General features: G+C 36.8%; 2 protein-coding genes across 6 annotated transcripts in view; one reads left to right on the plus strand and one right to left on the minus strand.

The window, feature by feature from the left end:
• Positions 1–1,648: 1,648 nt before the first annotated feature.
• Positions 1,649–9,719, minus strand: LOC108681861. 5 transcript variants are annotated; one of them, XM_047879728.1, is made up of 3 exons: positions 9,540–9,719; positions 6,378–8,420; positions 1,649–4,838 (listed from the first exon to the last, which is right to left on the minus strand). In XM_047879728.1, exon 3 carries the CDS (start codon positions 4,777–4,779, stop codon positions 3,526–3,528), a length of 1,254 nt encoding a protein of 417 aa, XP_047735684.1. In that variant the 5' UTR covers positions 4,780–4,838; positions 6,378–8,420; positions 9,540–9,719; the 3' UTR covers positions 1,649–3,525. The 5 variants fall into 5 exon arrangements, with proteins under 5 accessions (XP_047735684.1, XP_047735683.1, XP_047735682.1 ...); XM_047879727.1 differs by having other exon boundaries at positions 6,398–8,430; XM_047879726.1 differs by having other exon boundaries at positions 6,383–8,430.
• A 2,025-nt stretch (positions 9,720–11,744) lies between these two features.
• LOC108681873 (corticotropin-releasing factor-binding protein) overlaps positions 11,745–13,038 on the plus strand; it is a 36,999-nt gene continuing 35,705 nt past the window's right edge. Inside the window, exon 1 of the mRNA XM_047879721.1 lies at positions 11,745–12,059. Within this exon, the coding sequence (XP_047735677.1) occupies positions 11,994–12,059 (66 nt within the window). The 5' untranslated portion in view covers positions 11,745–11,993. The remainder of the gene's footprint in view (positions 12,060–13,038) is intronic.

Raw genomic sequence — 13,038 nt, forward strand, 5'->3', positions numbered from 1 at the left:
TTAATTATTCAAGTGTGGTAATTGTAAATCGAATTGGTGCGAAATTCAATCGCAAGTGTGTCAGAACGAGGCATTAAAGTGAATGGCTGCGTTCTGCGTCAAGTGAGTCAGGTTCATTAGAGTGTTGCTGAAAATACAATACACTTAATATATCATGGTATGATTCATACAATAATTTCATCTACGACCTATGCTATGCAGAAAATTATAATTATTCAGAAATTGCCTCCACTTCCAAAACAATTTCATTCGCCCGGTAAAACTAAATTTCTTCGACGTTAATTAAAAAGTTCAAAGTTTTAGTTCAAAGTTCCGTTACTTCATAAGTCCCGCTTACATTTTCTCTTGCATTTATCTAGATTAGTTTTATATTTAGTAACTTTTAATTTAGTGATTTTCTCATTTGCGTCTCAATCTCGTGCGCAGTTGCATTCAGTTGTGTTACTACAAAGCAGTTGGGATCCTCATGCGCCATTACCTACATTGAAAAATTTATGGGAAGCGCTTAAAAAGCCAAACACATATGGTTTTAAGGGTTTTTCATTTTTTTAATGCAGCACGTATAGACCATAGTCTTAATTTGTGACCTCTGTTACTGCAAACAATGAATGCTATAAACTAAGTGTTACTTTGTGGAAAAGTATAGCATAATTATCTCTCATACTTCCTTGTCGTTGGTTTAAGATCATTACTGAATGTTATCTCACTAACGAGTTGTTATCGCAAAGGTTTGGTTGCGTTCAGTGATATAAAATTCAAATTGAAAGGCTTCTTTTTTGTCCATTACGACCTGCTAAAAAAACATGAATGGAATGGAGCCTTCTTTTCGTTGGTTTTCTTTTTCTTCTTCAATTTAATTGAAATTTTTATTTGCCCTCGTTTAATGCAGCCAATTCATGAGGTAGAAAGAAAATTATCATCATAATTCTCAAGGTGCATTAAAAAATTGAATAAGATTGAGTTCCAATCCTGACTCCTTTGCGTTCTGTTAAACGCTTCACTGGATACGTCGTTACCTAAACAAAATGCAAGCCAAATTGATTTACTTAACAAAGGTGGGCAAAAAAATCCAGGAAACTCCATTGCATATAGGGCACGTTCACCGCCTCGCTCGAGCGAGAGTTGTATTGACTCACACATTTTTGTGAGTGACATGGTTGAGCTGGTCTCGGTGCTACGCATGCCGTGCCATCAATAATAAGGCAGCAGTTAACCCGGCCGTGTCAGTCTCACTGTCTTCGATTCTCTGCAAATTCTATGAAAAAGCGAAGGGTCAGAGCCGCGACCGTGGGAACTACGCCACCTGCTCGTGCCAACACTTAGCAGATGTGTCATGTGCATGTGCTAAAATACGTACATGTTAGTGTCAAGTGCCTGTGCTAAACTACGTTCACGTTCGTGTAATGTACTTGTGCTAAACTACGTACATGTTCGTGTCATGTACCTGTGCTAAACTACGTACACGTTCGTGTCATGTACTTGTGCTAAACTACGTACATGTTCGTGTAATGTACTTGCGTTAAACTACGTACATGTTCGTGTCATGTACCTGTGCTAAATTACGTACATGTTCGTGTCTCGTACCTGCAGCGCGTGCTCGTATAAATAAATTTTTCTTAGTTTTCAATACAGGCATTGAAGCATGGAGGAAATACATAGTTTATTACACGTTCTCAATACGTTATTCGTACGTGTGCCATGTCAGGAAAGTAAATGTGAATATCACTACAGTACATTTGTCATATGGACAGTTTCAAAATTTTTTTTAAAAACAATAAAGCTTAATATCTATTAATATTTAAAGAAAGCTAATACTAACACTTTGAGCAGCCAAAACAATGACAGCAGAATCAATGTGAGATAATAAGTAACGTATTAGGTACGTAGTGAAGGTTTTGAAGACTATCAAAACAAGAGTTAACTTCAACTACACATTCAGCCATATCGATTGTTAACATACATTAATATTATATTAATAATAAATTCCGCGTATTAAACGTGAGTAGATACAGAGATTTCTAATATTGTGGTACGATTTTTCAGCGCATCTGATGAAAAATTAGTTCACTGTTAATACGCTATTCATACCTGACGATATAAAAATCTCAACTTTATCTAAGCTCAGCTTTGTTCAATTTAAGCTAAGTTTTTTTTTACTTTTTAATGTGTGATGTGACTTTCGTTGGGCGAATGTGCTTCCATTGTTACTCACGATGCATGACCATCGATCTAATATGCTAGCTAATATTCGATCTAATTTTAGATCGAAGGTTCGATCATGTTTGCATTATCGAAATGTTAACCCGCTATTTTTTGGTGGCTCGCTTTTTCAATAAGCTATTGAAATGGGTGTATCCGAATAAGATTTTAAAATATCTACAATAGATATAAAATTCCCTGAAAAATTACTCCACCAATATTTGACACCAATTTGTAAATGAGCCGTTATCTAATATACTTACTTGATATTCACACACAAAGCAGCATTAATAATCAAAATATAACGTCACGTCGCTTGCACAAAAATCTTCGCTGTATCGATAATAACAACAGAAGGCAGCACCAAGTCTCTGGTCGAGCACGGCTTGACTCGTAATAATAATTCTATTTCAACACGGCACCACAATTACAAGTGACAAAGGACAAATATGTGCCCCATTGAGTGAATGAATCACGCTGGCCTTTTGGCAAGGGTCGCCACGTAAACATGGCTTCCCGCTCCATGAAAAGGCGAACTGAGGCACAACATTTGTTAGGTCAATATACGTTCAATAGAACCATTGCAAAGCGGAAATATAATCATCAATAGTAACTGAACTGAATGGGACAAGCTTCATTGCTGTGTGTTCAACACAGTTGCTGTTCGCATCGGGAGCAATATTTGCCACCGTCTATTACCAAATTTTAGACGCGCAAACTCTTTACAAAAGCTTTCGGGAGTCACCGACAGCGTTGTGATTTCTAAAGAATTTCGTTAACTATTAATTCATTGCCTCGAATTCAGTAAAGAGTCCATGAATATTTCGCCTCAACTAAACGATGTGTTTTCTGCTGAAATTATAATCTGCATTTCTGTGGCCGACAGATTTTAGATCGCAATCTTACTGCCTTTCCACTGAAATTCCTGCATGCTCGCCTATTGATCGTTTTCAGTTCGCGAACTTCTTGAAAACGCATGCATAAACACACGCACGTTTTATTGCACATTATTTCACTGCAGAAATGTTATACTGCCACTCTCAAAAGTTAAATAATTCAAATATTCTTCTAAAAACACGTTGCTGTTCACACCGACTATACTCCAGTTGTCACACAAATGAAGACAGTTAACGACTAAGGTATAACGATTATCAATAAATCCGTAATTTATTTTCTGTGACTTTGGCCTCCTATAACATTAATTCATCAAGCAGAACGTCAATGTCATATTAATCGGCCTCACAAATAAACTTCTGAAAATATTGACCTAATTCATTACGCTTTAAATTCTCTCAGATACAGTACTTACAGATTCAGCAATGTTATTCATCGAAGGTTTAAGCTTTCGATGATTTTTTTCTTGCGTTGATATTCATGATACAGAAGTTCGTATTGCTCCCTAAGTTTACTGTTCTCAAGTTGCAGTACCACAGTTTTGATCGCGATGCGGTCTTCCTTCTCCCTCCTCGCATCTCTCGACTTCTTGGCCGCTTCGTTGTTACGTTTCCGTTTGGCTTCTGTTGCGTCATCCGAAGTAACGTCGCTGCCGTCAACACTCACTGGGCTCGAAGGTGACGCTGCTATGTACGTCAGATTCACGTGCTTTTGCATCAGATTATCTGGCTTTTGTACTTCACTTTCTCCTACTTTTGTGTCGCACTGGACGACATTTGAGACAAGAGAGGAATCTGAGGTTGCGTTTACTGGTGGCAGCAGCAGTGGAGGGAATCCTTCCCCAAGCCACGATGGAAACAGGGGATGAAAATTATGAAATGGGAGCGCCGGCAAAATCGGACGGTAATTTGGCGTTACGTTTTCCGTTTTCACGACGGAGAACCGGCTTTGTCCCGAGCGAGCTTGATTAAAATTCGGGAAAATCATTGGCGGCATCTCCGAGTTCCCACTGGAACTCAGTGGCAATCTCAAACACCTGTTGTCGCTAATTTTTTTGGAGGGAAAGGTTTCTTCGGAATGCTGATATCCCATTCCTCTATCTCGATTAAAAGATGGAAAAGAAAGGGGAAAGAAACTGTTAAACTTTGTGGCGTTTAACTCTGTGGATTCGCACTTTGAAGCGTCGAACTTGGTGGCATCGAACTTGGTTGCGTCAAACTTGTTGATGTCGAACTTGGTGGCATCGAACTTGGTAGCATCGAACTTGGTAGCGTCAAACTTGTTGATGTCGAACTTGGTGGCATCGAACTTGGTAGCTTCAAGCTTGTTGATGTCGAACTTGGTGGCATCGAACTTGGTAGAGTCAAACTTGTTGGTGTCGAACTTGGTGGCATCGAACTTGGTAGCGTCAAACTTGTTGGTGTCGAACTTGGTGGCATCGAACTTGGAAGCGTCAAATTTAGTGGCATCAAACTTGGTAGCGTCAAATGAAGTGGCGTCGAATTTGTTTTTCTCGATGTCTTCGTGAAACCGACGTTTATTTGATTTTTTTGGTACAACTTCATCCTCCTCCGGCGCTAGCTGCGCGCTCTTCGTCTCTTCGCGTTTCCATCCCAACTCAGAATGTTTAGTCAAAGTTTCTGGGTCCATAAATAAAATGTTCAGTAGCAGCGGATCAAAATTCATCTAGATATTTATCTTGCTCTCCTCACTCTTGACACAGGCTTGCAATTTGGACCGCTGAACTGTAAATTATAAATATCATGTCAGTTACATTGCCATATATACCATTTTACCCTATACTCAAACCATACAATCATACATAAACATTACCATATATGTTCTCACGCTGTGTTGCTGACACTGAAATTCAATTTCAAAAATTCCAAAAGTCACGTTGGATGTGCATACCATTTTTATTCGTACATGAAACATGATCAAACTATCGATGACTTGTCAATCCGAATTAATTGTATGTTTAATGATCATTTGAGATTTTAATTAACCATTAACCGTATGGTGGCATTAATCATACGCATTGGAGGTTATGATACCAGTTATATATAGCACGGTAGCTAGGACTCGAATTTAGTTACATTGATTCGGGTACAATTTTACATGAGCGCTAAATTTGCAATTTTTTATCATGCAGTAAACTATGAAAAAGTTTAGAAATGCGTGGTAATTAATTGGAAGCAAAAAAATTGCATTTATTTCTGTTGTCTATATTTTTTTATTTTCTTTTAAGGAGTGTGTTAGCTGCTTGCGACTATCTTGAGTAAGCTTTACAATGGCGGGAGGCTATAAATGAAATTCATGTTATTTAAACATGACAGCAATCCATGAGTTTTATGTTCATGATATATTCGCGTCAAGTTCAGACTGATGTTTCTCGTTGTCTATTCAATCTTCGCTCGCTATCAAATTATAATGGCCATTTTTTCTTCCCACTTCGAAAAGCATAGCTCTTGCTCATAGCGAAAAGCATAAACTCTTGAATTAATGAAAATAATGACTGACTTCAAGGATATAATCACGATAGGATATCAAGGATAGCATTCAGGCCCGAGCTACGAGTTTGTTATCATAAAGAAAAGAAGCCCAGGCGCTTCAAATCCAGCGTCATAATTATCCTGCATTAAGTTGAACTTTACGAACCCTGAGACAGCCAGCGCTCGAGACTGAAAAATGAATGTTTATTGTGGGCTTACGAAGTCCATTAAGTCGAGCGACAATTCTTGCAGCGATGATAACTCTGACCTCGCTATCTCAGGACAAATGTTAGTTTGCATTTCTTTGTGCTTGATAACAAGGCACCTTGGAGCCCTGAATTGTATACAACATTAGGTACAAATTAGGGACAGTAAATTTTAATTGTAAGTAAGTTGTCACTCACGGTAATTTGCATTTACAATAATATGACCAGAATGGAAAGCTAGTGTTAATTTGAACTTCTAGAACCGTTATTGATGATTTAGTTTATTGATTGTCGCTTCTTGATTAATTTTGTTTAGACATTACAACCCGGAATGAAAAGCATGTTTACCGAAACCAAAATAAAGCCTTCCAAGCGTATCGTCAATATTTTAAATTGTACAAGGGCTAAAACAAGCCAAATAATTTACTGCTGTAACAATGCACGGCACACTCCATAAATAAGTTAGCCATGTACTTAAATTCACTTTCAGTCTGTCGTATTTCAGAATTTTTTTAACATATTTAATGTTACGAAAAGGCGCAGTGAAATATTTCGTCTCTCATATTAATAATTTTAAGCATCTCACCTTACATGCAAACTCCTTACATCGAATTCTAGAATTTTTCGATAGCTTTGAAGTTCGTAACACACACAGAGGCCACTGAAGCACCACCCTCGTGTCATGACCTCCCAGCCCTTAATGACCGGCCAATCCGGACTCAGGCTGCGCTTGTTGACCGCAGAGGCGCCGTAGCGAGGCTGACCTCGTAGACGCGTGAGTGAACACGGCCGCATTCAGCCATCAGCTGACTTTTATTCAGGTAGCTTGAATGAAAACTTCCTGTCGTTTCTTTTCAAATAGCGTAATTCTTATGCTTGTGAATTCTACTATAACTTATGAAACAATTTTTGAAAATTTTTGAAGTCAGATGAATTTGTGAATATTTCCGGAACCAGCCTTGGAACAAACAAACGTGCAAATAACTCCAAATTCACATTCTGAAAAATATGATGGCTATCCAAGCACGTTTATATATTCGTCAAAAATTCTTCGTAATTAAACACATTTCAATTAGTTGAGATTTCACCTCCATTTCCTGATTTTATAAACAAATAGTTCCACTCTTTTTACGGATAGATCTTCGCAAACCTCAACGTGCCTACAGGCAGTAACACTACATTTTGCCTCTCAAACTTTTCCGCTTCATATTCTTGCAATCGAAATTGGGTTAAATACACTGATTAAGCTCATATGGCCGTAGAACTTTATAAATAATTGCACCGTTGTAGGTCCTTCGTATCATGCAAGTTACAGAATTCTACAGAATAACGTATCAAAGTATCCTGATCCGCTGATATGAAATCTTGCACTTTTCAACGCTGCTGAATTCAGGATTTTAGTAAACAACGGTGCTCCTGACGATTTACCCTAACAATTTTCTGTCGCCTACTGATGAATTTAACCACCGAAATTTTGTTAAAAATCCAATATGAGTGACAGGCAATTCAAGTTCATAGTTTACTCTCAATCTAACTGCGATCGTACAACGTATTGCTTTTTTTATTTTTCTAATCATTTGAATTCATTTTCACAGTAGACCGCCAACGTACACGCGATGAACCCTAATCACGTGAATGATGAAACAGCTCAAGGAAGCAACTGCATTTCTAAAAATCAAATTTTGTTTCGATGCAGCAAACGACTTTCAATTTTGAAATCTGAATAGGTTAAAGAAGATGACCCATGAGACTGTGGTAATTCTCTGAATGGCGTATGTTAAATGAATAATTGGAATAAATGTGAATAATTTATTCCAAAGATCTATTGTCTAAGGATATATTTTCGACTTTCTAGGCTAGTAACACGACTTCCGCCAATAGATGAATGATCGCAATACCTATAATCAAAAATACGTCCCGGCAAATTAAGTTCAAGGGTGGAATGCGAACGTTTATCCCAATATTCTCTAACACTTAGAACTAAGGATACATAACTGCAAGTCTTCACACGCGTATAAATCTGAAGTGGTCTACCCCTAGACTCATAAGCATGCTTTTCATTGATCAAATCCTATTAATTTCCACCTATAATTTGTCTGTGAATCGGTCAATCATGACCGATTATCTAATTCATATCCAAGCAATGCAGCATGAATTAGAGCAAATTTTTGAAACTCGCAAAAATTAAATTTATGCATTAGCAAGCAAGGTATTTAGGAAGGCCCGTATTTCCATGAGAAGTGACTCGTCCAAACCAATAGATTTGAAGTCTTTAAACTGTGCAGACCTGCGCGTTTGTTCAAGGTATTCTTCAACCGCGTGAGTATATTCTTCGTTAACCAAAAACTCACAACACATTTTCTTGAAAACTCTGTAGATCTCCCAGGCGTCTTCTTGGTTAGAACTTTTACCGTGGCTTTTGTTGCTTTCAATGAGGGGCCAAAAGGGCCATAATTGACTTGCTGAAATCACTTCCTTTACTTCAGACTCCGAAGCTGAAGTTCCTACTTGGTTTGCGCTAGTGAATGATGGACTGGAGGCTAGAGGTGGTGTTGTGGGTGAAGGTCCGCTTGATGTAAGAAGCTCTACTAACTTATTTTGATCCAAATATAGACCCAGCGACCTTGCACTAGTTGGACCTGTAATAAATGCCAAAGTTTGTTCGAGATTGAAAAATAAGAAAGGAAATTTGACTCAGTTTTTCACTGATTAGGTCAAAGAATATAATTGTTCGTAGCAATCGTCCGATGAACATTTATTAAAATTATTTTGTGTTTAAAAATAGCCAAAATTTTGAACCAAGATACCTCGCTTCCCAAGGAAGTTGCAAGCATTCTATTAATTCTCTTGCAATCGTTCATTTGAATAAGATTACGTGTTCAATTTTTAATCATGAAATTTGGAAGGTACGGAAATTTCGTCGCATTTAATCGATGATCAAAGTGTTGGTATTACTGTCGATTATTAGAAGTTGGTCCGACTATGGCAATCGTGTACACGTCCAAGTTTTAACTAATTACTGTGGAGCAAATGTTATAAAAAATATTTAAATAAGTAATAAAAATGAGGTAGAAAAATTCCAAATTTGCACCTCTACTGGTTTAAACCTTGCAAGTATTTCTGCACTATAAAACATATTAGATGTTGCACAAATAATATCAAAAGATATAAAATGCTTTTTCATCGGTAATCTCATTTTAATTAATTGATCGATGATCACTTGATACAAATATGATTTATAAACTATACATTTTAAAACTAATTCTAAATTCATACAAAATTAAATAGCATGCTGATCATTTCCACCAATTTTTCCCTCGTGCGCAACATTGCGTGACGCACACATGACGTGTGATGACGTTTACCAATAAGAAGGCCGTCTTCAACAGTGTGAACAATTTTCATAACCATGGCAAAATATTTGCTATGATAACGCGCAAAAACTTTCACATTTCTATATCAAAGGAAGAACTTCCGTGTAAATGCCACTAATAAAGCAAACTGAATAAAGGACATCATATTTTAGCAGCAAGGATTATCGCCGTTAGATTCGTCGCCAGTTAATAATGTAATGAGAATATTAATTAACAGCAGCCACATGCATAATGGCTAAATGACCTAGCAGGCTAGCGCGTAAAATCTGTGTTCACACTTCGAAGTTTAAATTTCATTTTGGCTGAAGTCACTGTTCAGTTAGTTTGATTGTTGAGAGAAGAAGATCTTATTCTAGAACGAAATTATGTCTTACCGAAAAGCGATACGAAGCTCATTAATAACAGCAGATTATTTCTCTTAGGAACGATCGCGTGCACCATCGTAGCGGTTTCCAACGCTCTTCTCAGCTGATCGTAATTTGGGTCATCGTTGTGCTTTGTCCTCCCTTCTTTCCGTCAAATCCTAATGTCCAAATTTTCACGTCTTACTTTTTTTCGTTTCATTTTAGCATGTTCAAAAGGAATATTTAACGACTCAAATATTGTTCAGACATTCTCCGAATGACATTCGTGTTTCTCTAATTTACGATTTTTAAAAATTCACATTTTCTTCATTTGTTTTATTACAATCATCTTTTTTACCGTTATAGCAGAGCGTTAAAGATAAAAAAACTGGCAGACTATGTTGAGTGCATGGAAGCTAAAACGACGTACTCGGCTTTTAGTTCAAACGAATAATACTCCTTTTAAGGTCTATATTTAGAACTACTTAAAGCAGTGTGAAGCAATTGAGAAGGCCCATTCCAACACCCTTGTCTTGAGCAACTTGTTGCCATAATTACTGATTTCTACGAGGGCAATTCTTTCCAAATTATTGCTTGGTATCCATATATAGTATAATTAATCGGATGTAGCAGCCCTAGGCCACGCTTGCACGCCACTTCCATTGTTTCAGTGTTTCATGGTTTGATTTAATATGGTGTTTCAGGTATTCATTTATTATTGCAATTTATCATATTCGCTGTGTAGTAAGGATTACTTAACAACAGATTTGAAGAGTGGAAGTATTTTATTAAGAGTAGATTGAAAATCTTTTTGGCGAGAATTGCTAACAATTCTGCCTGCCACTTTTATTTCTCAAATTATTCATGAGTTGAACTTTATAGCTTATTCTTGTATTCGAGCTTCTTCCGAGACCACAGTTTCTCTCTAGTGGTTTATCTCGAAATTTCTCTGACTTCGAGGCTCCATATTGAAAAAGTTTGCCATATGATTGCCATGACCGAGATTTGCGTACCTCATATTCCGAAAATAACTTTTGTTTATTGGATAGTAACGTTGCAAAGTTTTTTAATGTACCGTGATTATATTTCATGATGATAATTTCAATAAAGGGCTTCTATAATACCAAGATATGAGTTCTTTAAAAATTATCTTTGTTCTTGATGACCATGCAATTAAAAGTTTGAACAAAAATTTGAAGTTGTGCAGAAATTTGCATTATTTTAAAGTTTATAAAATTTAGATAAATTTTTATGCTAAAAAAACGTTATTTTAATACAGCGGGATTTAACCTGACAACCTTTAAAGAAATTAAATCCTGGATTTTTTTTTTAATTTGTCATTTTTTGACAGGCTCGTCAATGAATCCATCAGAGGCCTTAACCAACATGGTCTGGATCAGCCACAAGCGTTGTTTACGCCTCCTCAGAAACTGCGTGAGATGAAGCTGTGGCAGGCGAGCAGGCGAGTCTGTGTCAACACAGGCGGAAAAATTGTGTACATGATCCATGCAGATCCTGCGGGGCCCTAGTCGGCTTTGGCCTCTAATGGCCGTGCTTGTGGGGCCACGAACTGCATTAATTATTATGGTGCATAACAGCGGCCACGAGTTCAATGCATAATAGAGAGCAGCGAGACCGACCACCGGTTCAGCCTGTGGTTGTGAGGAAAAATCATAATTGGGGAAAACGAATCAGGAGAAGATAATAACATCAGCTAAATTCGTACAATAGTCAAAATAATTTCATGCAAAGATGATAAGTAGCTAATTGTGCATGCAAGCGCAAAGTTCAAAATGTTAAATTTTTATTGCAGTCGAATTTCCAGTTCGAAATGTGATGGCACAACATGAAATATAAAATTAATTGAACGATTTATAAGGTGCACAACATAACAGCTTTATGCCTTTATTGTCCAAATAATCTAAGCTTGTTTATATTTCTAAATCTTGTTTTTATCTCATGTACACTATCATCTGAAGAATTTAACTCCTGGTAACTTTTCAACCTAAATAAACTCGAGAGAAAGGCGCATGTCGGTACCGAAAATTGTTGCTGTGTTTCCACTCAAAATTTCTGCACATTACTTACTGCAGTCAAAGCTAGCACTCAAAAACGAGCACCGGTAATTTTATGCAAAAAGTTTCGCCTTAGCTTGGAAGTTTGGAGGGCAGGTGGGCGCCAGAAACTATATAAAGCCGCCGCCCGGCAGTTCCCTGGCTCAGTCACAGTCCGGAAGTCTGGACAAGCGCGACTTGCTTGCATGCTCCTCGCAGTCCTTCTCACACCGCTGCGTATCCTCCAGCAGAGCTATTTAAACGTTAACTATTTTAATTATTTTCCAAAAGGGCTGGAAAACTGTTGATGCTTAACTGTTTTCAAATTTTTATAGAAATTTTGCCAAAAACTTAAGGATATTTCCCGCGCACAATTCACGGAATTTTTTTATTCGCGTTCACACATTTTTTGCAAGACAGGTCATTAAAAATGCGGGTTCAAAGTCTCATTTGCGTCGTACTGCTCGGCCTGTCTCTGCACAGTGCTGCTCTCAAGGTAAGTTACACTCTAATAATGTTGAGAAATTATCAACATACATTGAGTCTTTGATTTTAATTTTTAAATGTTCATAGAATCACAAATTCCGTTATTATTTCGTTGCCAAATCGAATTAAAGTTATTATGTATTTTCAATTAATGGCATTGTGTTTAGTGCAATTTTTCATTATTTTTCCAAGTTCCGAGCCTTCGCGTTTTTATTCATAAAATGTATTCTCTTTCAAAGCATGGAAAATATAAACAAGATGAGGAAGAAGATTGCGAAAAAACGCAGGTCATACTATTACAAATTATGCTTTTGTCAGCGTTTTTCACTAACGCAATCCTATTTTGCGAATTATGATAAATTAAAACAACATTTTGAATAAAATCAACGTGTAATTCGAAGGGAAGCGAATAATTAGCATTTATATTAAAATTATACCGAGCCACTCATTAATATTTATTGTGTGGTTACTTAAAATTAACTTAAAGGTAAGATTTTAAAGACGTGATTTCAAGTTTAAATGATATGAGCTGCAGCAAACTTCAAATAAAATACGGGAATGAGTCGGAATTTTTTTTTTATTGGTCCTGTTGTCTTCGAAATTTTGTTTTCTCTCTTTTTGTTATTATATTTCTTAGCAATAATTGGGAGTATTTAACTTATTACAATTAACTTGGACATTTCATTTTGGATGTCCGGTAAATTTTCCTTTTCAAACTTCAGTAAAATCTCACGATAATTCCGTCTCGGTTTTGATCCCAACCTCCATCTTAGTAATGATCGTAATCTCCGTATGAAATAAGTCATCATGAAGTAAAATCAATGAATATCAATTATCGTGATCTCCGCATGAAATAAGTCATCTTGAATTAAAATAAGTTAATTTCAACTATTCTAATCTCCGCTTGAAATAAGTCATCTTGACGTAAAATCCATAAATTTCAATGATCATAATCTCCGCATGAAATAAGTCATCTTGGAGTAAAATCA

This window comes from Hyalella azteca, unplaced genomic scaffold (genome assembly GCF_000764305.2).
Source record: "Hyalella azteca isolate HAZT.00-mixed unplaced genomic scaffold, Hazt_2.0.2 contig3653, whole genome shotgun sequence".
Classification (NCBI taxonomy): Eukaryota; Metazoa; Arthropoda; class Malacostraca; order Amphipoda; family Hyalellidae; genus Hyalella; species Hyalella azteca.